This window comes from Mercenaria mercenaria, chromosome 13, assembly GCF_021730395.1.
Source record: "Mercenaria mercenaria strain notata chromosome 13, MADL_Memer_1, whole genome shotgun sequence".
NCBI classification, from domain to species: Eukaryota; Metazoa; Mollusca; class Bivalvia; order Venerida; family Veneridae; genus Mercenaria; species Mercenaria mercenaria.
The window spans coordinates 31441688-31468494 of NC_069373.1; the positions used below are offsets into that span (position 1 = coordinate 31441688).

The following is a 26807-nucleotide window of genomic DNA, read 5'->3' on the forward strand; positions in this document are numbered from 1 at the left end:
GTTTAAAACGGAAAAATGATTAATGTTCATATTTCAATAGAAATGAGAATGAGAAATGTCTACAAAGTCATCTTTTTTGTTCACAAACTTGTAAAATTTAGTCGAATATATCAAGAAATGATCTTTAACTATCTTTATTATGCTATTTCAGAAGTCTAGCCCTAGGTCAGTTTTTACTTAATCGGACAGGCAATCTGAAGGAGAAAACCTTCGAGGTCCTTTATAGATCTGGTAGCACAGTCACTAACAAAGGGTTACAACCTAATACCTCGTGTTCAACTATTATTCCAGGTAAGTGTTTTAAAACTGTATGACTGTTTACTAGAACTTTCTTTCATCATTTCGAATATTTAACCGATTTCATCGCAACAACTTAGTCACTACATTAATGGTCTTGTTAGGAAATGCATAATTATAAAGCTATTATTAGCAAAGCGGAATCAGGCATGTGTGTACCTAAATATAAAAATCATGACACGTTCTATATTTCCTTTACTTCTAGTTAAGTACCGTATCTGTACTTTTTATCATCGGGTTTGTACGGAGAATGGCATAAACATACACAACTGAAATCTATATTTACTTATCGTGTTGCTGGAATGAATAATGATAATGATATACAGAATCTAACACAAAAATTGTTTTTGTAGCAGTAAGATAATCTTTAAATCAAACGGGGTGTAACATGGCATATCATAGTTATTATACGTCCCACCAAACTTTGTTTGGGGACCACTTTGTTCCGTCCGTCCCTGTCCCGTTCTGTCGAGTCCCATCCCATCTCTCGTACAGATATTCTGTTGAAACTTACAACATGTTTGTTAGGATCATAAAACAAGTTCATTTACCATGTCCCACCACGTTGATTTTTTTAGACAAAAGTATTTCCCTCTTCCAAAAATTGGTATTTCTTATTTTCTATTTTTTACATACAATTTCATAACCCTGCTTTTTATTTTGACAAAGGTTTTCCCCATTTTTGCCATTGCACTTGGAAGACGTTATAAAATAATTGTTTGACTTGAGTAGGTCTGAAACCAATGAGGTACTTCATTGGAACTTTATACAAACCCCTATGATCATACAGCAAGTTGACATAACATGTCCTATAACTCTGACTGCCCTTTTAAGCTCACCTGAGCCAAAGGCTCAGGGTGAATTATTGTGATCGCTCACCGTCTGGCGTCTGTCCGTCCGTCCACACTTTCTTTTAAACAACATCTCCTCCTTAACCACCAGGCCAATTTTGATGAAACTTCACAGGGATGTTTCTTGGATAGTCTTCTTTAAAAAATGTTCAAAGAATTGAATTCCATACAGATGGTTGCCATGGCAACCGAAAGGAAAACTTTAAATATCTCCTAGTCCAAAACCACAGGTCGTAGGGCTTTAATATTTGGCATGTAGCATCATCTAGTGGTCCTCTGCCAAGATTGTTCAAATATTCCCCTAGGGTCAAATATGGCCCCGCCTTGGGGGTCACATGGTTTACATTGACTTTTTTAGGGAAAACTTTGAAAATCTTCTTGTCCGAAACCACAAAGCGTAGAGTCTCAATATTTGGCATTTGACATCATCTAATGGTTTTCTGCAAAGATTGTTCAAATTATGCCCCTAGGGTGAAAAGAGGCCCTACCCCGGGGGTCCCAAATTTTACATAGATTTGTATAGGAAAAAACTTTAAAAATCTTCTTGTCTGAAACCACAAGACCTAGGCCTTTGATGTTTGGTATGTAGCATTGCCTTGTGGTCCTGTACCAAGATTATACAAATTATGCCCCTGGGATGAAAAGAGGCCCCGCCCCGTGGGTCCCAAGTTTTACATAGACTTATATAGGATTTTTTTAAAATCTTCTTGTATGAAACTGCAAGACCAAGGCCTTTGATGATTGGTATGTAGCATTGCCTTGTGGTTATCTACTAAGATTGTTTAAATTATGCCCTGGGGTGAAAAGAGGCCCCGCCCGGGGGTCCCAAATTTAACATAGACAATTTAAAAATCTTCTTGTCTGAAACTGCAAGGCCTAGGCTTTTGATTTTTGGTATGTTGCATTGCCTAGTTGTCCCTTACCAAGAGTGTTCAAATTATGCCTATGGGGTAAAAAGAGGCCCTGCCATCACTACTGCATGCACATACCATTAAACATGGTTCAAAACCCTGTAAAATATCCATTAAAATAGGAAAAACCGTTAATTAACCCCATTAATTCTTGTATCACTTTATTAAACAGGTTTCACAATATTAATGGGTTACATGTTAAAATACCATTAAAACACCCATTTTTGACCATGAATCATGCCATTAAAAATTTAGCTTGGTGGCTAAAATGTTAATTGCTTTGAAAAAATAGTGAAATTCTGTATATTTTGAATTTAACAGGATTATTCATTGCCCTTAAATTTGATTTAATGCCCATTAAATGTTCAGATCCTGTACGATTTCATTTAAGAGTAAACTTAATGGCCCTTAACAGCAATGTGATGCCCATTAAATCCTTCGTTCTGTAAAATGTGATTCGTATATTTTCCTTTTTTTTTTGGTTGTTGGCTTGCAATCCCATTGAATGCTTACAATTCCAGTCCCATATTGTTCTAAAATGGACTTTAATCACAATAAATACATACTATCACCTATCACAACACACATCATCTATAATATATCATGATGTTATATTTAGTTGCCTTAAAGTTATTTCTCCTTGATGCAGTTACGCCATTTATTCAAATGTTTGCCAAATTGTGCTCCTACAAAAAAATCGGATTTATTTCAATGAAAGTTGGATGAAAACATATTAATTTATTTGATAACATCAATCTACATTATTTTGATAAGGGTAAATGATGTACTGATGCATGTCACTCTTTCTGTTTTTTTTTTTGTTTTTCCTGTCCAAATAATCAGCATTTGTATAAGAAAATGGGTGGGGTAAAGAATTTACATTATAAAATGCGTTCAGACCAGTTCAGATTTTCAAATTAATTTTCCAATCCTTGAGTAGAAACTAAGGTTTATAGAGAAGTGAACAGAACACATGATTGTGAAGATTTACAGTCTGATTTAAATTCATTTGGGGCATGAGCAGATCAATCACTTTTTCGTTCCAATGAATCAAAGAGTGTGGTACGCTTGATTGGGGCGGGGGGAAGCTACTTGTGATGCAATTCCTCAAACATTTGCTCTTAGCTGTTTAAGTGCATGCACCTGAGCACAAAGTACTGAAGTAGAGCTAAGTTGTGATTGCCCATTGTGCGCTGACATTGTCATCAGTAGTTGCTTTTTGAATACACCTGATGCCTAATGTCTGTACCAATAAAAACTTGGTCAGAATATTTGTCAATATTATAATGTTGAATAGTTAAAACTACCCACATGCTCACTTGATCTATTAAACCGGTACCTGTAAACCCATCTCAGTACAACACAATACAATACAATATCCATTTATTTTCTTATTTTATATGAACATGTGACAGAATAAGGATACAATATGACAATATGTACGAGGTTGTTACATGTGTTTACATTGCAAACATAATGAGAGAAAAAAAAGAAGAAACAAATATTCTTCTAGCATTTTACAAAACAGTACATATGTATAGATACTATTACACGTGTAGTAATACGTAGTTTAAATCAATACGGCAAATATAAATATGAAGTTGATTATCTTAAGATGTCTAATTCTGATGGCAAATTTTCATGGCCCTTATTTGATATACCATTAAAATATTACGAACCCATTAAAATTGAATCTGGCATATTTAATGAGACCATTAATCATTTTTTAAATAATTAACGGCCATTAACAGGGTATTAAAAAAATTAATGGCCCCATTAGTTCTTACTAATTAATGTGGAATTAAGGGGTATTTTTTTAATGGCACATTAATTTTATGCCAATTAAAAATTTTCACGGAGTTTTAAGGAGCCTGTTAACTTATTTTAATGGTTTATTTTAAGCCGCTTTTCATGGCCATCAAAGTCATTTTAACAAGGTATATTTTACCAGGGTTTTAATATACTTATTTCATGGCTTTTTGATATATGGCATTAAAAATATGGTCATTAAAATCCCATTAAATAGTAAGAAGTAATTGGTGAAATTTAATGGTGACCTGTTCAAACGCTGTTAAAAACGTTTGAAAAAATTAAGGCCAATTTTATGACCCTTTTAATGGCATGTGCATGCAGTAGTGCATGGGGGCCCAAGTTTTACATTGACTTACATAGGAAAAAGCTTTTAAAAATCTTCTTGACTGAAAGTTCAAGGCCTAGGCTTTTGATAGCATTGCCTAGAGGCTCTCTAACAAGAATGTTTAAATTATGCCGCTGGGGTGAAAACAGGCCCCGCCCCGAGGGTCACATAGTTTTTATATGAGTAATACAGGAAAATACTTATTATCTGATCATATTTCCTAGACTGTTTAATTATAATTACCTTATGACCCCAAGTAATTAGTGGTCACTTGACTGTTGCCTTGACCTACTGACCTACTTTCTTGATTTTTAAAATACAGCTTAGAAATTTGGATGACATTGTACAGTTTTGCATACCGATCTTAAAACTGACTTTCAGCGACCATGAATGTGACCTACTTCCTTGCTTTTTAAGATACAGCTTTGAAATTTGGATGACATGTATAGTTTTGCATGCCGATCTTTAAATAAACTTTCAGTGACCATCAATATGACCTACTGACCCATTTCCTTGTTTTCTAAGCTACAGCAAAAGGATTTGGACCACCTGTAATTTTTTTACAGATTTCAGAAATAATCTTGCATAATCTTTACCTTGACCCACTTCCCTGATGTTCTTGTTTTTAAAACTTTATTTAAGAAATTTGTTCAAGCGAACAACGTTACTCAGATGAGTTATATAGGGTCATCATGGCCCTATTGTTATATAAAGTTGTCTCCCTTTCTAATTGTACTAAATATTTGTTATTGAAAAAATGGCATCTAACTCAGTAACATGCGTGTGAATGTTTGTGAATATTAGTAAGAATACATTAAATCGATTTTTTAGCTCACCTGAGCAATGCTCATGGTAAATTATTATGATCATGCTGTGTCCGTCGTCCGTCCGTCCGTCCGTCGTCAACAATTGTGTTTAAAAGACATAACCTCCACAACTACTGAATGGATTTTGATAAACTTGGCGTGGATATTCCTTCGATGGTCCTCTACCATTCAAACGGTTCCGCTTGGTTGCACATAGGGGCCACCAGAGCTAAAAAAAAAAAAAAAGACTTCAAACGACATCTCCTCCTAAACCGATGGTCCGATTTTGAAATAATTTCACACAAATGGTCCTTATGCACCCTCTACCAAGATTGTTTAAATTATTTGATTTGTCAGAAAACATTGCCGCCAGAGGGCGTGGTCATTTTTCCTTATATGTATTTAGTGGAAACTTTAAAAATCTTCATGTGTGAAACTGCTGGCCCGAAAATATTCTTGTCCAAAACCACAGGGCCTAGGGCTTTGATATTTGATATGTAGCATCATCTAGTGGTCCTCTACCAGGGTCAAATATGGCCTCGCCCCGGGGGTCACATGGTTAATATAGACTTATTTAGGGAAAAACTTTGAAAATCTTTTTGTCCAAAACCACAGGGTCTAGGGCATTAGTATTTTGTATGTGACAACATCTGGTGGTCCTCTACTAAGATTGTTCAAATTATTCTCCTAGGATCAAATATGGCCCCGCCCTGGGGGTCACATGGCTTACATAGACTTATATAGGGAAAAACTTTAAAAATTTTCTCGTCCAAAACCACAAAGCCTAGAGCTTTGATATTTGTAATGTAGTATCATCTAGTGGTTCTCTACCAAGTTTGTTTAAATTATTCCCCTTGGGTCAAATATGGGTTCACTTGGTTTATATGGACTTATATAGGGAAAAACTTTTACAATCTTCTTTTCCATATCATACAAGATTCAAATTTGGACCACATGTATTGTTTTAAGTGGCAAGATGAACCTTGACATGAGTTGACCTTGATCTTGACCTAGTGACCTACTTTCACATTTCTGTAGCTACAGCCTTCAAATTTGGACCACATGCATAGGTTTGTGTACCGAAATAAACTTTGACCTTGACGTTGACCTAGTGACCTAGTTTACATTTTTGAAGGCACAGGCTTCACATTTGGACCACATGCATCTTCTCTGAATCAATAATAGCTAGAGCCTTGATTTTTGGCGTATGATATCAGAGTTGTACTGTCTAACTATTGCCGTAGGTTAACATAGAAGACACCTATCAATCCTTGTACCATTAGGTTATACAAACGCGCTTAAAGTCTTATACACATGTGAGCTCTTGAGGGTCAATGACCCTTTTGTTTTTTAAATCATGCATGTTGTAACCTATAAGCGAAATCGTATGACTGCTTTGGAAACTTTAACTTTCTAGACATCTAAGGACATTACAAAACACTATTATAAAATGTCTATTACAGAGTCGCAGCTAGATCAATCAACATTTTTTATTACAAAACCAAATCATTTCAAGAAAGCCGCTGATGATACTTTAACACAGAGCGTTGTAAAGTGTCTCTCAAGGTACATGGAGTCAGTTTGCGCCATATTGTTTTCCGGCGAACTTATTGGGACAGGGTTCAGAGTTGGGGAGAAATATATAATGACGGCGTACCATGTGATGTCATTCATATTTGGTAAGCGTATTTAATTTATTCATTGAGAGCAGGAGAAGTATTAATGCTGCATTCATGTAATACTGCTGGTTCGAAATGGCCCTTTATCGCTCACTAGAGAGCTGTGTATAGGTACGTAATTCAGTTGTCTAGTTTTACACCCATGTTACAAAGAATAACGGCAGATCTCTCTCTCTCTCTCTCTCTCTCTCTCTCTCTCTCAAGTTTTTCGTGAAGAAATGAGTTATGCAGGCACATTTCAGGCCATGTAGTACAACACTTTTGATAATGGAGATTTTAATAACATCTCTAATTGCTCTTTCTATAATAGAGGCACAGTAAAAAAATAACCTATGACCTTATTGATAATTAGTCAAATAGTTAAAAATCCTATTTTCAGACACAATGACAAAAGAAAGAAAAGTGAGTTTACGCTCTTTTCAAGACAAAAACATATATACACATTCAAGACTTATTCCAAAATCATTGAAACTCTACGGTAGTAGCTTTTCTACTAATAAGGGGCAACCAATAGTGTGAAAGGAATTAGACATTTTTGCAACTTTAAGATTGCCCAAAAATATTACTATCAATAAAAGAATCAGTATTAGTTGACGATTACACATTTTGAATGACTGGTAAAAGTCCTCAAAACTTTTCAACAAATACTTAAATTCAGACATATACATGTAACTTGCAAATGTTTATCTAAAATAATCTCTTTTAGCATTTCATATAGAACACTTGAGCCTTATTTCTTAATACTCCAGACCTTTTAAAAACCGAAAATGTACCAGACGATATATAAGCAACCCTAACGAGTAGTGTGATATCAACAAGTCAACGTTTTCAAACGTTTTCAGTCACGTCAACGTCACATAAAAATATGCTTTGCAAAACAACTCAATCTCTTAATAACTGAATATCTTGTTTAATTTATTAATCATTTACACGTGTCATAACTTTTACGGACATTCAGTATTCCTTACCTCCTAACCAACGGTTGAATTTGTGTAAATTGAAATAAGATGCAAGGAGCAGTAGGTTCTAAGCATAAATTGTTTCGATGTCTGCTAGTCTTTCTACACCCGTTTATTACGTGTATTAAAATTAATAGTCTGTAATAGGGTTAACTCGCCGCAGTGGTTTAATTACTGTGTACAGTGTTTCAATAGACAATTTTTTGTATTGCTTTCCTCTATAGAAAATGAATGACTGTCAGAGTAATATGTGCCAAAAATTTAGGAAAATCTTATAATGATCCTGTAGTGTTGGTCACAAAATCGTCTCTCACGACCTGTGTATTTGTTCAAATGAACCCACCGATCAAAATCAAGAGCTCTCTTCATGATTTACATAAGTTCTTACAAGTCTATAACTATAAAAAGCCTCTGGCATTGTTGCCTTTTGAACACGTATTACCACACTGTTATTACCGGCGCCAGTTATGACAGATCTCTGCCTGGATGACAGACCCCAAAATTTGCAGACAATTAATACGTAGTTTAATTATTTGGTTGTGATAATGGTATAATTAGAGCAAGGGCGTTTTAGTATTCACAAGTCTGTTTTGCATTGACTGGAGATATAATTTGGTAGGTTTGGGCTCGATTTTCCAATTATCAAAATAGTTCTATATAGCAGTTTTGATCCAGAAGGTGAAATTATTTGTTTTCGCTTTAAAATATCTTTTATGTGAATAAACTCTGGTATTGTTATGTTATAAACGAACACATTAATCCCTCAGGATCATGTACACCAACTTGATGATATAGACAATAGAAGTTTTTTTTCTGGAAAAAAAAGTTACAGGCTTACAAACTAGTACGGGTAAATACAAATTGCTGCCTTGATAGGCGGAAACGTTTTTAAAGCCTGTGTTATATGACAGAAAGGCTCAGAGAACGGCTAACAATTTGACAGAATTGACATGCCATGAATTCCCAGTTCAATACTACCACTTTATATTTCTCTAGCGTACTATGACAAGTCTAAGGGTTATATTCATAGAAAATACTTCAACACCACTCATTTAGTACACTCAAATAAATTGCGTAACGGTCACGTCTTTACTCAGGAAAGATTCGATTTGTATTCATAAAGGTGAGTGACAGTCGAGTCAACTCCCAAGAGTGAGTGAATGTTGAGAGAGGCCCTAGGGACACTAAAGTGTTTCTCAAGGTCTCATAATGTAAGTTTAGATGATAAATTTACAATATTTAATTAATTTGAAGGTAAGATAACAGTGTCATGTATGTATTTAAAGCGATAGTTCATATTTGTGCAAGGTATTTTGGTAACTTGAATATATTATGTTCTTTTTTAATACATGTTGTTGAGCACGACAAAAATGCAAAAAGGCCCAACACATTAAAAGGCAGTAAATTGATGCAAACAGTTAAAAATAGATATAGGAAATCAAATATACATCTACGAGACCTAGCCTAACGTGTCTCATCTGTCACTCACAGAAACGCACGTCGTAGTAACAAATATTTACAGTTCACAAGCCTAACATTTAGGAGTGACCTGTCGCTTTTATTAATATATTTGAAAGGTTACTGGAATAAACCACTTCAGTAAAGGGGTACCCTACCTTTTTATAACTTATTTTTATAATAAATATTTAAATGACTGCCTCCTTCGACAATTAGACGCAGTGGTGCAGTGGTAAGCGTGTCGGCTCTAACAGTTCGAATTCCAACGGAGATCAATATTTTTTTCCATTATATATTCTGCTAGCATACATTTAAAATGATGATAATGTTAAATATGTATTTGAATTACATTAATTGTATCATTTTGCTATTTTCGTATATAACATAGGTTTTTCAAATATCTTTTTGATTGTAAATTATTCAACAGTGTATGAAAGAAATTAAAAATGAAATTGAAATGATGAAATAAAATGAAATAAAAAAAATAAATGAAAAATATAAATAAAACAAATTCAATCATAAAACAAATCGCCCTTTGTGGGATTCGAACCCACAGCCTCTTACTCGCAAAAGTTATTTTAAGAATCACTAGCAAGACTCCTCAATTCTACCAACTGAGCTGGAGAGGCAATTTTGATCTGTACATTATTTGAAATATATTTATAGTTTTAAATAAGTAAAATATCTTTCAAACCCTTATTTAATAAATGGAACAATCTGGAAAATCCAAATTTAAAAATTAAAGCGACAGGTCACTCGTAGTCGCAACTGGACCGCGATGGTTGACCTTAGGCTGATTATTCATACTGTTTATTTCATTGTAGAAATAAATGATGCTTATTTGATTTTATTGATAAAATATTTTTCACAACTATATACTGCATGTTTTATACAGTTACGTAAGCTTTCTGTATATTCTTAACGCTATTTAAACTGTTCAATTCATGAGAATTTTAAACATATTTATATTTTCAATATTTTTGTAAATATAAATATTTCTATGGCGGCATTTTACATAAAAATAAAAATGCTTCTTAATTATAACCTCCCTTTATTACATATAAAATTTTGATAAATGCCGTCTACAAATTTTGTTTGGAACCTAGTTTGATTAATTCGGGCAAATATCATATTTGATTGATAAATTAGCACATTTAAACAATTAGATTACTTTTTCACGTTTATCAATAATATTTTGAAAAATATAGTTATATTAGAGAATCCAATATCGGTCCAATGTCAATGCGACGTAAAAAATAGTTACACTGATTGAAATTGATCTACCGATTTCAATATTTTGCGGCACTACAATGGCCCGTCGTCGGCCCTACATCGGCACATTTTGCCGACATTATACCAATATCGAGCCGATATAGTCATGCTGGCTGGGAGTGACCTTGACAATTTACAGGGAAAAACTACAAGTATATATAACTCTCAAAATATACTAAGTATTTAAAATTTAACCTCAGACAACAGCTGTCACTATTAGTGGCAAACGCCCCCGAAGTGTGCCGAAGAATGCTACAGTTGCCTGCGCAAAATACGCCAGAATAGTTTCGGTATGAATCATTTTAAAATATCATCTTTTTTCTTAGCGAAGAAGCAAAACTGATGTACTATATAATGCATATATCCTTTCCATTATCGATTAAATATATTGTTGTACTATTTGGGGAAAGGATACAAAATGTTATATAATTAAAGTGCAAGTAATACAAAAAAGAGCGGCCGAGATTATACTTAACAGACCGATAAGGTCACCTACATTAGAACCTTTTAATGATCTAAGATTGCTTAAATTTATTAACAGGATAAAATGTCATTCAGCTGTGATCGGCGTGAAGTTGGTAGTACAGTAGTAGCAGCAGTTAACTGCTGTAACTGCTGGCAGTAGCAGCAGTTAACTGCTCCTACTGCCAGCAGTTACATCAGTTAACTGCCACTACTGCCAGCAGTTACAACGGTTAACTGCTCCTACTGCCAGCAGTTTCAACAGTTAACTGCTCCTACTGCCAGCAGTTACAACTGTACTACCACAAGTGAAGTGCTGCTATAACCATGAGTTATTATTCAGTTTTAAAGTTAGTGATGCTTTATACTTTTTTTTAAAGGAACGGTCTATAATTTGGATAGTGTTTGCAAATACAATATAGTAGTATAGATTTATTTTGTACAATAATTAATTTTACCAACAAAAAGATGAACCGCCTAAATAGCTGTGATAGTATGGTAGGTATAAGAAGTGCTTGTATATCCATCAGTATTTTAATCAATATAAAGTTGCATCTTTAACATAGTGTTATGTAAAGTCACAACAGATCAAACGAACTTATATGCAAGTCTAATGCGTATTATAATATTTTTTACAAGTAAGTACAAAATATTTTATATAATGCACAATGGATGTGATGCATACATGTGCAAATCAAATTATTTATATTTTTATGAAATTCTTGGCTAAAAAAATTGTACTGTGGACTCTGGCGAATTAGCTGGCGAAACTTACCGATAATGAAAATTATGCGTGGTATTTTGCGTTAAGATGAAAAGAAAAATAGAAAACATACACTAGTAAGTGAAAGAATGAATTAATTTTATCGCACATAAAAGGTTAATAAAAAATAAATTGACCCAACCGCTTACGTGACAATACTCCACGCAACCACAACACCATTTTATTTAGACAGGAAGTGAATATACATTTGTAATAAAACACGACTGATTTACAAAATTGAGAGACGAGCCTATAAATTGAACTCTCAAATGTCAAATCATTTTATAGTATAGTGTATTTAACTCTGAGTTTTGGTCTTTACTATGATGTAATTACCTCCCCAGGTTGTATCTTAAGAAACTGAAAGTAGAAAAACCCGCGCTTTTCTAAATTGCAAGGGATGGTTTCGAATTTGGCCCGGGCACGTTTAGTACATGTGTTTTATCGGCATTTATATTCAAATAGTTATTTCTAATGATAACTGAAGTAAAAATACAAACAATAGTTTGAAGGAAGTTGTTGTGTGCTAAAATCGAATTTCCCAGCTACCGATTGAAAATTGAATGGCGATGAAGATTATGCAAAACAGGAAAGGATAATTATCCATCAGTGTATTCATTCATGTACATTGTATAGATTAACATCATGACTGTCAAATAAGACAGAAATTTGGGGTTCCCCAGTTCCGCCACAGACCTTGACTTTTGGATCGGACCGCGTGGCCGTTGTAGAGGGGGTCGTCCCCCACCCGGCACGGGTGGCGGCCATTCGGGGAAAACTCGAAGAACCCGGGGTGAGGTGTGAGGCGGGGGTGACCTAAAATGCTTACAGCAGTTAATAGGAGGACCCTACGGGACCTTGACTTTGGGAAGGCACCGGATGGCCGTTGTAGAGGGTGACAGTGTATGGGGGGCAGCATAGCGGCTACCCCGGGAAAACTCTTGTTCACTCGCGAGCGGTCTCAAACTTGGTCCGAGGCCGTTTTTGGAAATTTTCACATTTTTCAGTTTGGGCACCCCAGCTCCGCCCCAGACCTTGACTTTTGGATCGGACCTGGTGGCCGTTGTAGAGGGGTCGTCCCCCCATCCGGCACGGGTGGCCGCCATTGGGGGAAAACTCTTGTTTGGGAGGAACCCGGGGTGAGGTGTGAGGCGGGGGTGGCCTAAAATGCTTACAGTAGTTAATATTAGACATTGTCGGCTTAAGTTGATGTGGACAATGAACTGTGAATGTGCTGTAAATCCTGGGGGTCTTCTCAAGACATACTTTTATTTCATTAACTGTTACAGTAGCTCACCTTTTTCATGACAGAACGTCATTCAAGTATTATATAAACAGACTGAATGAAACTGAGTTGGTTATGTTCTATGCTTTTTTAGAAAGTAATTAAATTTGGGACAATTTAAATGAATGTTAGTATAGGAATGTTCTCATAAGACATTAGAAGAGTTACTTTAACCAAGCATGAGTAAAGTGTTTTATCAAGAGCTCTCCAAAATATACATATACTTAGAATAAGATTTCTTTTGAAAAAGACAGTAATTCTACAAAAGTTTCATAAACTATGTTTCCCATTTCAATTGATACATTTTTTCTGCCTTCGTTATATGTACGTCCGTCTGTCCGTCTTCATATAGTCTGATCTAGCTTCTCAAAATGCTCTGCTAGGATTTGAACGGAACTTCACAGAAATGATATTATGAAGCCTTGTTGTGCTTATCCTCGATTTTTTTGTGAGTTAGGGTCCCTTAAAAGTAGTTTTTGAATGAATCCGAACTGCTTCATAAATAGCAGGATTTGAAAACAATGTCATAGTAATGATCCGTACAAATTCTAGCTGAACATGTATTACAAGGTTCATATTTAAATGATCTTGTACTGAGTAATGGCCCTTTGATTATCATACATAAAGTCTATGAAGAGATTTTTTCAGTAATTCACCTCCAAATTTCATTGAAGCCTAAAGGATTTATTGAAATAAGATGCACATATCGTTGGTACATACTGCTCGAAATATTTTTCCGGAGTTATGTCCATTATTCATCTTACTGAAAAAAATTGTTCGGACTACTTCTCCTAGTATACTGTTTGTGTGATTTGACTTAAACGTCTTAGGAATGATAGTTGCAGGTCTATATTATTCATAAGTTATGGACTGTACGTTGAATGATTTGACGAATTAATTGTATTTCATTATAAGAGATAGAAATTATGTAGACCGGTCCTTTTTCATTATTTTGGAAACGCCATCAACACCAGTGGAGTTAGGAAAATGCTCTTGAAAATTGTTTTATTTGAGAAAATTTGCAAATAAACAAAATCTGTGTAAAGATATTTTTGTGTAAAATATTAATGGACTGCTTTTCAGTAATTGTTCAATAGTATGACTGTTGTTTTAATGACCAAAATATACATACAAATTAGCCAAACTATTTTAAACCGGCAAAATTCCTAAAAGGTAAACACTAGTTAAATTCAGAATTGGGGAACATACTTTCTTTGCTTTGGGGTTACCTCCTTTTACCGGACGTAGATTTATAGAGAAAAAAAAAAGCCCTGCTAGAAATTTTTGTCAACGCTTCATTTCAAAGTTCTAGTCCAGATTTCAATGATAGTAGTAAGTGCTTGGTATAAAGCCTTGTTGGGCATATCATTGGCACGTACGCTCGAAATATTGTTTGCGGAGTTATTACTCTTAAAATCATTTTCTAATAAAATGAGTAGCAACCTAGGTACGGGTCATGTCGCTTAACAATTTTTCACTGATGTATGGTCCTTGATTTTTACACTAAAGTTCACATAACATCGTTAAAAATTGTCACATAATGCCGTAAATAAATTTCATAGTATTCAGTTACAAAGTTTACATTATTTATTTTACATCATTTTTTTAGAAACTTAATGTAAGTGTAAATTGTCATTTTATACGTTTCATTCCGCTATTGTGAAAAGGTAAATAGTTATACATAATCATTTTCGCATAAAAGAAATGCTCTGATCTTTCTAAAAATCAAATTCTATAATATAAAGAATCATCATCAGACTATATATGAGCCGCGCCATGAGAAAACCAACATAGTGGGTTTGCGACCAGCATAGATCCAGACCAGCCTGCGCATCCGCGCAGTCTGGTCAGGATCCATGCTGTTTGCTAGTGGTTTCTCTAATTGTAGTAGGCTTTAAAAGCGAACAGCATGGATCCTGACCAGACTGCGCGGATGCGCAGGCTGGTCTGGATCCATGCTGGTCGCAAACCCACTATGTTGGTTTTCTCATGGCACGGCTCATATAAAGATTACAGCGTCAAGAATAGGAAATATAGACAAGTTGGCGAGCTAAGCGAGCCGAAAAAAAAAGAATGGACATTCAATAGTATTCTGATATAATGAAAAATGAAAGCTTTGCCGAAAAGGGAGTGCGATCGCACCCGTCGCACGCCTTCCTCCCCCTCCGGCTACGCCCTTGCAGTATATGTTTCTTTGTTGTAAGTTAACATTAACTTCCCCGTTTTATTTTCTCAGCAAGGGAGAAAAGTCGCTTTTGAAATATCTCTCCAGCATGATTATAGATTGACGAGCTCCGAAATGTATAAGAGACTGTCGAGAAAATAATATAAAAAAGAGGATAATTTGTTTAGGATTGCGCACTTTAAGCACATGAAAATAAAATACACGGCTTCTACCAGTTTCATTGACTAGGGATACTATTGTGATAGTTTAAAAATTTCTACACTAGCTTAGAGAGAACTTCAGATGATCACCAAACTGTAATTACATGGTCTCCGATCAGTCTAATTTCAGTATGCACAGCTAATGGGTGTGACTGACTTGTCACTGTGTTAAAGAAACTTAAAAATAGTTTGCTCGTTACATTTTAACATTTTCCATGAAAAATCAGCAACAATTACTTGCTTTGAACAGGTTAACTTGTACCGGTAAACAATCCAGGAACTCTAGTTAGGCAAACTGCCTGCCGTTACATAACATAAATACTGTAAAAAAATCGCGCATACCAAAACAAACCAATACATGAATAAATGTGTTTTGAAACGCTCCCTAGTCAGTCCACATTCGATGTTCACAGTCAGACTTCACATAAACCGACAATGTCTTATAGGAGGACCCTACGGGACCTTGACTTTGGGACGGGACCGGGTGGCCGTTGTAGAGGGTGACGGTGTATGGGGGCCAGCATAGCGGCTATCCCGGGAAAACTCTTGTTCACTCGCGAGCGGGTCTCAAACTTGGTCCGAGGCCGTTTTTGGAAATTTTCACATTTTTCAGTTGGGCACCCCCAGCTCCGCCCCAGACCTTGACTTTTGGATCGGACCGGGTGGCCGTTGTAGAGGGGGTCGTCCCCCACCCGGCACGGGTGGCCGCTATTCGGGGAAAACTCTTGTTTGGGAGGAACCCGGGTGAGGTGGGGCGGAGTTTCCAAGGGGAACTCTCTTTTTTTAGGGACTCGAGGCTGAATGCGGCTTGAGTGGTTTTCTTTCAGCAGTGAGTACACCAGAAATATATTCGAAACTGGTAAATTTCTCTCCTTAGCTGTAACAGGAGCCTTGTTATTTGCTGTCATAAACATTTTACTGCTAGCTGTAATAGGAGTCTCGCTTGTAGTTACATGTAAAAAGAGCTGGTATACTTGTCTTATAAACCATTTGACTGCTGCCAGTAACACATAGAAAACAGCTTTCATTGGTCATTTGACTCATTTCACTGCTGGAAGTGACATGCTGTCATAGACCACTCTGCTGGCAGAAACATAAATGAGACTTTTAAACCATTTAACTGCTGGTATTACATAGTTTACAGGAGAATTTAAGGGTGAATGGGACAAGTTTCTATAGGGCAAATTTTTTTTCCTACGGGCAGAATTTCTTTAAACTTTGTATACTGTCTGAGAATCAAATTTAGAAAGAAAATATGTATTAAAGAGCATAGGTAACCAGGCTTAATTCTGAATTTTCTGCCCTTGAATATCGGTTTCAAGGGCAGATAATTCATGATAGAAATTAAGAACGCTTCAATGATCTTTAAACGGTACGCGAGAAGGGTAGGTTTTGCGGCCTATTACACATCTGAAGGAATCCTGTAAATGATTTTAATAACACAATTTGACTGCTGGCAGTATTGTATGTAGGACACTGACAAAATAAATACCTTATGTCATTCTCATCACCTGGTAATACAGCTTGATGAACTGTTTTAATTGCTGGCAGTAGTAGCAGTTAACTGGTGTTAGCAAACACGATCAATTGCTGTAACTGGGGGTAGTTAACTACGACAAGCAATAAACTGCTCCTACTGCCAGCAGTTACAGCAGTTAACTGCTGCTACTGCCAGCAGTTACAGCAGTTAACTGTTCCTACTGCCAGCAGTTACAGCAGTTAACTGCTCCTACTGCTGCTACTGCTGTACTGCCAACTTCACGCTCTGTGATGGTTTACAAATCTATGCATAGCATGGTACCGATCTACGTGATTGAAATATTAAGTGTCTGTCGGATGGATGAATGGGAAACATTTACTCGTATTTAAAACATTGATCATTGATACATTTTTTTTAATATGATTTTGTGAAATCTTAAGGGGACGCATATTGCTACATTCACAGTTCATACAGCAATGCGGAAGGGGTGCATATTCAAGAAATCCATGGTGGGAAAATAAAAAACATATTCCTAAACTGATATAATACTGATGGACACCTGTAATATTCAGTATTTTGTGGATAAGGATGTGGTACTATGAATGTAATAGGAAAACAGAGGTGTTTGTGAAAGTACATTCAACACAAAATATTAAGCTTTTGTATAAGGAAAAAACAGGTTTTTTACAATAACAGTGTTCCAAATAATGTTGAAGGGATGAGATTTTCTTTCTAACACACCAGGTTTGCTTAAACATGTAAAAATTTAACGCCACGTCAGTTCATCTCGGATGGACGCCATATTTCTCATTGATAAAAAATGTAAACAAAAAAATCAGTGTGGGATTAGCATTGCAAGGGCATAACATGACATTCTACACAATGAATACCTTAGAACAGATATCTAAGATGCTACACAGGTCAGGCGGGTTAAATGCATAATGTCGATCACTTGAAATTCATCTTGAAAAGGTGGTTAATTTTAGTTTGTTTACATGGTTTTTAATTTTCCCACGACTTCTCGGCGATTCACTGCAAATGTATTACTGCGCCGGACGAAAGGTAACTCTAATAAACAACGGGAGACAACTTAGGTGTCAGCACGTGTACGATTTTTAAAAAAAACATGTCGATGATTATAATTTCTTATCAAATAATGAATCCTATTCAGATATTCGTCTTTAATATTAGAAAATTATTAATTTCTGTGGACATTTGTCAAAAAATATTACCTACAGTGGACTACTTTGCGCATCAAACTGGTTTCCGCTTCAGTTGTGAGGCACTTCCGTTATACTTTTGACAACAATAACAAAACACAAAATGAATCAATAAAGTCACTTATAAACCGACTGCTACTTAAATCAGTGTAAGTAAAGTTGTTGTTACAACATTATACATGTTCGTTACGTTATGAGATAAAGTTTATCTTGAACTGCATAATCCATTAACTACGTTTACATGATATTGCATTTACAACTTATTTGACCCCATTTTTTTACGTGAATGACAGCATTCTCGTGCAACTCGTGCAAACAGAGTTATGAAAAGTATGGTGGAGAATTCAAGGACAAATTATAAATGACATTAAAATGAGGATAACTGTATATTCGTCCAGTTTTGATCATTGACATTCCTGCTGTGTATTAGTAACTTTTGTGAACAAGATTAGAATGTTGCTTTTGCACATATACACATTGATTGGACCTCTCAACCAAATTTCATACCTTATTTTAGGGATTTTTAAGACAGTACATTTTCAAAAGTTTGTTGAATGTGTTTTGATATTTAAGTGCATTGCAGTTCATGAATACCAAGTTAAAAATTAATAATGGCAACATTTCTAGGCCTTTATTGTAAGCCACTAGACTTCTGTAATGATAAATGTTTAATGTATTAAGGGGAATATACTCTTTTAGTTTTGTAATGTGGCATTCCTTGACCACCGTATCTTTTCTTATGCACTACTTTGTAAACAAACTAAATAATGTGTTTTAGCTCACATATGCCAAATGAAAAGCAAGACAGTGAACTTATTTCACATTCTTTCTTTAAATTAGAATCTGTAGGACATTGATAAATGTTTGGACAAAGTGAAGCACTATTATTTTCGCACCAAAAAGTCTTAATTGTTGACTTTGAATGTACACAAGAAGTCTTATGTAATTCAACAATAACTTTCTTGTTTCAGTTTTTCTCATTTTTATTTTAGTGAGCAATCCTTTGTGTACTTATAACAGTTGAAACAGTATTCATTTCATTTACCAAAACCTTGTACTTTTTTGCAGGTAAATTTTATAATACCCCACCCACTTTTTTCTAATTTCAAAGTATGCGTCCCCTTAAATCATTGCCGGCTTTCATAGCCAATTTTACATTGTAGCCTCCCTTGATTATCTGGCAATTCGTGCATATCTGGATTAGGCAAGACCACATGAATAACGTGTTTCGGTTATCTGCTACCTGGTAAAAATCGATATTTGGTCAGACAAGGGTCATTGTTTATTGGAAATTCAGTCTACCTTATTAATGGATCGCGATAATTTTATTTTAACTTGGTAAAATCCAAAAACAGGTAAAGCAGGAATATTATCCGATAAATGGTGTTAATTTGTATAACGTAGTATTCTTAACTCTAAATACAATGTGGTATATCATAACAGATTTGTAGTCTAGTGGATAGTGTGTCGGTCTTCTGTTCTTTTTATGTATGGTGTATGTTCGAGCCCTTCTTTGTGATTTTTTACTTATTCTTTTTTTTTTTGCAGGTATTTTTTTATATCGTCTTTTGTATTTATTTTTCTTTCATTTTTTATTTTTTATTTATTTGTTTAAGATTATTTTTCATGTCATGACAAATAAGTATACAGAAGTTCATTAAAAAGCACTGTCGGTATCTGAGTAGTCATCCTGCTCGCTAGCAGTGTCTGTAGCAACTGACCTCAATAATGAAATGCTCACACGAGTCGTTATAAATATGTTACTGATATGTCTTAAACATAACATTTTATTAACGTTCATAATGTCTTTAACGATCGCAACTTTTGTTTTATTTTTCCTGCAAGAGGTTTTTTATTTATTTTGCAATGTTAATAGATTCAATGTCTATTCTTATATGAGATCCTCTGCAAAATGCCAGTAAGTACTCAGTATATGTTACCTGTATTCCTTCTCCAGGTAGAAACATGATAGATAAAAAAAATGTACCTAGTCATGTATTCGAACCAGCACCGTAAGCTTACAAATCATACGTGTTAACCACTAGACCACGCCGCTTCTTACATTGGTTTTGCGAAATAAGATATTTGTCATATGATATGTCTACTGATTCCCGATTTCATTGTTATGGGTTAATCCGGTATAAGTAAATAAAGGTCACAGTTATCGCGTTTTGTTAATACAAGTGTAACAATTAGTGAGAAGGGTAAACAGTGTATTTTAGTTAATAAAATTAACATGTGATAACTTAAAAAGTTATACCTATTTTGACATTTTTATGAAAAGGAAAATATTTGTTGATCAAACATAATAAAATAATAATAAAAAAACTTATTTAGGAATATGTTACAAATTTCATTATGTTTTTAGGGAAAAGGTATTTTTACAAGTTCTGTCTGGAGAAGTTGCACAAATTCAAATTTGATATTTTAGAAGCTCATCTAAAAGTTTTGTTTAATGCTTGCAGAATATTGTAAAAACATTTGTCTAAGATTGAAAACCGAATATGCATTTCAGTGTTATAAAGTAAAGCATGAGTTTACGTTTCAAACTCATGTTATGTACACTTTGTATGTTACCTTCATTAAATAAAGATTTTATTATTATTATTATTATTATTATTATTATCATTATTATTATTATTTTGTGACCAGATAAAAAAGTTCCCCGAAGGTAACCTTGACCTTGGAGCTAGGGGTCTGGGTCTTAAACATGACACACCAACTCATTATAGGGAAGAATTGTGACAAGTAATTTTAACACCCTTAGTTGTTGACCGGACAAGAAACATACAATGTTAACCTTTGACATTTAAATTTGACCTTGACCTTAGAGTTAGGGGTGTTCTCGTTATGGGGAATATTTATGCCAAGTAATTTCGAACTCCCTTGATGAATGACAGAGTTATGAACCGGACATGAAACAGACCCTATTAACCTTTGACTTGACTTCTAAGTGTGACCTTCATCTTGGGGCTAGGGATTTGGGTCTTGTGTGTGACACATTGTCTTATTATGGTAAACAGTATGCCAAATTGTTTCAAAATCCCTTCATGGATGACATAGTTATATACCGGACACAAAAACGATCCTATTAACCTTTGACTTCTAAGTATGACGTTGACCTTGGAGCTAGGGATCTGGGTCTTGCGCATGACACATTGTCTGATTATGGTTAATATTTATGCCAAGATATTTCAAAATCCTTTCATGGATGGCAGAGTTATGGACCGGACACAAAAACAGACCCTGTTAACATTTTAAAAAAGTTCCCCGAAGGTAACATTGACCTTAGAGCTAGGGGTCTGGGTCTTGCGCATGACACGTCGTCTCATTATGATAAATATTTATGCTAAGTAATTTCAAAATCCCTTGATGAATGGCAAAGTTACGAACCGGAAACGAAACAGACCCTTTTAACGCTTGACTTCTAAGTGTGACCTTGACTTTGTAGCTAGGGGTCTGGGTCTTACGCATGAAACGTCGTCTCATTAAGGTAAATATTCATGCCAGGCTGTTTCAAAATCCTTTCATGGATGGCAGAGTTACAGCCTGGACAAGAATTTGCAAAGTTACGGTCGGTCGGACGGACTGACAGTGCGATTTTAATATGCCCACCTTCGGGGACATAAAAATCAAAGAACTTACTATAGTGTAAATAAAACGTTATTTGCTGAAACAGCGTTTAAATATGTAAGGAAGTTATTAATAAATAAATAAAAACCTGAAATTATCAAATGTTTTTATTAAAATTCACGAAATAGATATATGCTTAATAACTTAATAATAACATAATATATTGACTCTAGTTGGTTTAATTTGTGCACTAGACAGTAGTGTACATGTATTTACAATTATGCTTTGCACGGAATGTCACGGGTCAGAGGGGCAGGTAGACTGGCTGTATTCATAACTATAATCCGGCGCTGACTTAACAAACTATAGAAATCTAAAGTGGTAGTATATTCATTTCATTGGTTTCTCTGTTTTTACATTCTTTTATATGGGTTTGAAGAGTCAGACTATCATTTGTTTTGATGTAAATCATGCAGTAATATACTTTCTATCCTAAGAAAACATCTTCCCATGTAACACATGATGGATCTTCACCAAATTTGGTCTGTAGCATCCCTGAATTGACCTTTTTCAAGTATATTCAAATTGGTTTTCACGTTACATCTAAGGGGGGTCCCATGGTTGAAAAAAAGCAACCTTAAAACGCCTGCTTTAAAACATTCTCCAGTTCTTGATAATTCACAGAACCGATGTATTTATCTACATACGGGGATCTGATGATACGTTTTCAATTCAAACCACACATGTGTTAATTAAATTCATTTTCTCACATATGCTTTTTAATACTTTAGAATTATAAAATGTATTGGCAAAATTACCTAGTCGTTAGGGCTGGCATTAGTAAATAATTGGGATTTGATTTTTTTTTGACACACGTTTCTTTAACAAACTTTTTAAATAGTTTAGTCAGGCCTAAAACAAAATAAAATATCATATTTAAATATATTAATCATAACAGAATCATGTTCCCAGAGAAAAAACAAAAATATTTGAGTTATATATAACATGATTTTATTAATTGATTATTGTGCACCCGTAACCGGGAAATGAGGCCGCATCAAAATACCGAGCAATTGAATATGGTGCCTCGGATACAGACCCAGCCAGCATTTATATCGGCCCGATATCAAACCGACGTCGTTGTCTATAACGGCCCGATATATATCGGCTTCAATTTCGGCTGCAAAAAGGAATGACGTCAGCCAGACGTCGGCAGACGATATCGGGCCAACAACATAATGACTTCGGTCCGACATTAGCAAACGATATTTGGCCAACATCAAAATGACATCGACCCTATATTGGCAGATCATAACGTTGTCGCGAAAAAGTGCGACACCCAGTGCTTCTTCAAAGTTTTCTTCAAATATACACTTTATAAATTCTCAGAGTAATTTACTTGAGAACACAAGTGTCTGGCATCATGTGTATGACGATTATTTGATTTTATTGATAAAATATTTTTCACAGCTATATACTACATGTTTTATACAGTTACGTAAGTTTTCTTTATATTCTTAACACTTTAAAAATTGTTCAGTTAGAATTTTAATCATATTTATATTTTCATTTTTTTGTAAATATTAATATTTCTATGGCGGCATTCTACATAAAATAAAAAATGCATCTTAATTATAACCTCCTTTTATTACGTATAAAGTTTTGATAAATACCGTCTACATGTTTGGAACCTAGTTTGATTAATTCCGGCATACATCATATTTGCTTATTAAATTAGCACACATAAACAATTAGATTACTTTTTCACGTTTATCAATAATAATTTGAAAAATATAGCTCGGGCGTTCCATGAGAAAACCTGTATTAGTGACAAAAAAATTCAGAATTGAGATAACAAAATATTCATGAAGAACATTCTTTTATCTTTCAAATCTAAAAATTTGAAGCGATTATCTTCACTATTTTAGGAGCTACAATGTTTTTAAGTAAGTCACTGCGGATATTTTTACGTCACGTTAAGAACGTTATGAAAGCAGTATGACGTCGTCGTGCATGACTTTTATTTTTCAAGTCATTAAAGGAACAAATTATGCGAAACGCTTACTTAACATCATACATTTGAATATTTAGGAACAGTTTAAAGTGATTTTACGGAAAAATAGCTTAACCGTATAGTTTTGGTTTCATCACGGGCCTTTTATCTATAGACCTATATTTTTTCAAGAGCATATGGGTGCTTTAGAACTTCCGTTGCCATGACAACAGAAACAACATTTATATCAAAAATATGGTAGAATTTGAATTGTCTTAGATGAGCGAATTACAATATATTAGTTTCTAGTTTTTGTAACAGCATAAGAAAAACAATGACTTTCCAGTATTTTAAACTACTAATATGCAATTATTATATCATGTCACTAATACAGAGTTTCTCATGGAACGGCCCAGCTATATTAGATAATCCAATATCGGCCCGATGTCAATCCGACTTACGAAATAGTTACACTGATTAATGTCGATCTACCGATTTCAATATTTTGCGGCAGTTCAACGGTCCGATCTCGGTGATATATGATCATTTTGTGTCGATTCGCCGTAAAACCTAACTCACAAACTCACAACGGCCCGACGCCGGCCCTACATCGGCACATTTTGCCGACATTCCGACATTATACCTATATCGAGCCGATATAGTCATGCTGGCTGGGGAAATGGCCATTTCTTGAAAATACAATAAGGTGAAAAGATTGGCTTCTCCGTACTGTATCACATCTATAACACATGATATAACGTGATATTCTTTTAACAATAACAAGAGAAAAGACCGTTCGGTTGTAATCTTATTGTTATTTATTATTTTAATATGACTAGCAAAGCTTAAATCATCACAACGATAGCAAGTTGACGTCACGTCGGCCATTTATGCATCTCGAAATAGCGCTTTTTGCACAGCGGACTGGAGTTTCTGATGAATTTTCCCATGTCGGCTAAACCCATAACGACAACTAGCGATTCATGCATTCATATATTCTTCATGTAAAATATAGATAAAATAAGGTACCTTGATAGTTTCTCTCCACTTCTTATACACCCTCTATAAACGACTGTACTCCCCCTCTTCCTGTTGCGACCGATCAAAACAAACAACTGGCAGGCCGAAGGTAAGAAATCGTCTTCAAATTTATTATTTTCCTTTACACGGTGTGTTTTTAAGTTTTATGATAAATTGAACATAAATATGTGTATGTGGTGAGGTAAAAGATGAAACAGACAAGTAATGTTCACAAAATGCTGACAAAATGTTGACTGATCACACTCATTGCATAGAAATTCACTCGACCAAGCCACGAAAATGGTGAATAACATGTCGAATTGATTTGCAATCCAATAATCCATGTTGTTTTATTAAATAAGCAAGCATACGCTATAAATATGTGTAAATAAGCTGGCTTGCGGAAGCTCGCTCGTGATGAAATTATGCACGGAGGGGCACCTGGGGTCTTCCTCCACCATTAAAGCTGAAAAGTCGCCATATGACCTATCATGTGTCGGTGCGACGTTAAATCCAACCAAAAAAAAAAGATATTGCATAGCTGTTGCATTTTTAAAAGAAATTACTATTTATCTAGACGGTAAAACATTTTATTTGTATGCCGACTAATTAGTTTTGATATTTGAACTGAACTCTTATTTTCGACTGACACTATTCCATTTTGCGATTTATGTTCTTTAAGGGCGTAAATAAAATAGAAAAAAAAATACCAAAGTGTCTTTATCAATCAGTCTTCATGCATTCGTGCAATGCATGTACAACTCCATTTGGGGTGGGGTCAATGATTGCAATATATATTTATATATTAGGATGCGTGAACAAATAACATAAGTTATGGTAAGGACCCGAACAATCGTTCCTTTATTTTTATTTTGTGATCTTGACCTTGGAGCAAGGAACCAGCTGGGATCTTATCGTATCGTACGACCAAACTTTTGTCTGAACAATCTTGCTGATACCAGTAACAAAACACGTTACCAATTTCATGTGTTCAAGATTTTATGTGTAGGCCTACGGGCAGGTAGCATGTTTTCTGTATAATGTGTCCATATTCTAAGAATACAGATATCACAGTTTTGACCTTCGATCGATTTTAGTCGTACTATGTTTGATAAGACGCTACGCATCGACTAATGATAGTGAATATTTGTAACAAGTTATTTCAGAACTCCTTCATGCATAAAGACATTATGGCCCGGACACGAAATAATGAACCGACCATATGTCTGACATTTGACCTCCTAGTGTGACCTTGACCTTGGAGCTAGGGAAACGTATTTTGTGCGCGACACATCGTCTCATGATGGTGAAAAGTTGTGTCAAGTTATTTTAGAATCCCTTAATGCATAAAAGTTATGACACGGACACGAAAATGGACCATTTTTTACCTTTGACCTCTTAAGGGTGACATTTACCTTCAAGAGAAAAGAAAAAGAAGAGGACGGGTGTGTGTGGGAAGTTTGATAGAGGTAGGTGTAATAGTATTCAAGAAATTGCAGGACAAAATTTATAAGGACACACATACAAATAGACCGGACAGACAGACCGGACAGACAGACTGCATGATGACTCCTATATATACCCCCTCCTTCAAACATCGTTTGCGGTTAATAATTATGAAGAAATACTAGAGAAGCAAGGGAAAGCCGATATTTAATAAATAAGTCAGTTGCTAACAGGCATACAGTCTTTTTTATGAATGTCGCAAACATTTGTACAGTATCGCAATCAAACATACATACAGTCTGGACATCACACCGAATCCTCTGTCATTGACGGTTATAAACAAATTGGAGGTTTTAGCAATGAGTTTATTTCAGTAATTCTACGAAACAGTTGATTTATATGTAGACCATTCTTCAAGCCAGAAAATATTTACTTTTGACGCCGACAATGTGCAGTATCTGGACAAAGCCGTGATCAATCGGGCTTTTTGCTATAATTTTACCTGTAATCATACTAACACATTATATAAAGAAAAACAATAATGTTCAGCTTCCAATAAAATATAAATATGTATACACACCAACAAATAGAGAATATTACACGAGTGTCTCTTCATATTGAATTTATTAAACGAGTTGAATAAAATAACAAAATGATTTATAGCAAAACAGTGCTTTATTATTCTTTTATCACATGTTAGCTTTTGCTGTCGAAACTTAAAAAAGTCTACTTTCTTTTACTTCATAAACAAGTCAATTTGACCAACGTCTCCTATACCAAAAAACGACGACGTCAAAGCTCTATTACACT

At 35.0% G+C, this 26807-nt stretch overlaps 1 protein-coding gene across 2 annotated transcripts in view; it reads left to right on the top strand.

The window, feature by feature from the left end:
- Nucleotides 1-26807, top strand: part of LOC128547873 (uncharacterized) — a 70272-nt gene that overhangs the window by 32257 nt on the left and 11208 nt on the right. For both annotated transcript variants that reach the window (XM_053521442.1, XM_053521443.1), the window contains 2 exons: nt 152-291; nt 6466-6681. In XM_053521442.1, coding sequence (XP_053377417.1) covers nt 152-291; nt 6466-6681 — 356 coding nt within the window. The remainder of the gene's footprint in view (nt 1-151; nt 292-6465; nt 6682-26807) is intronic.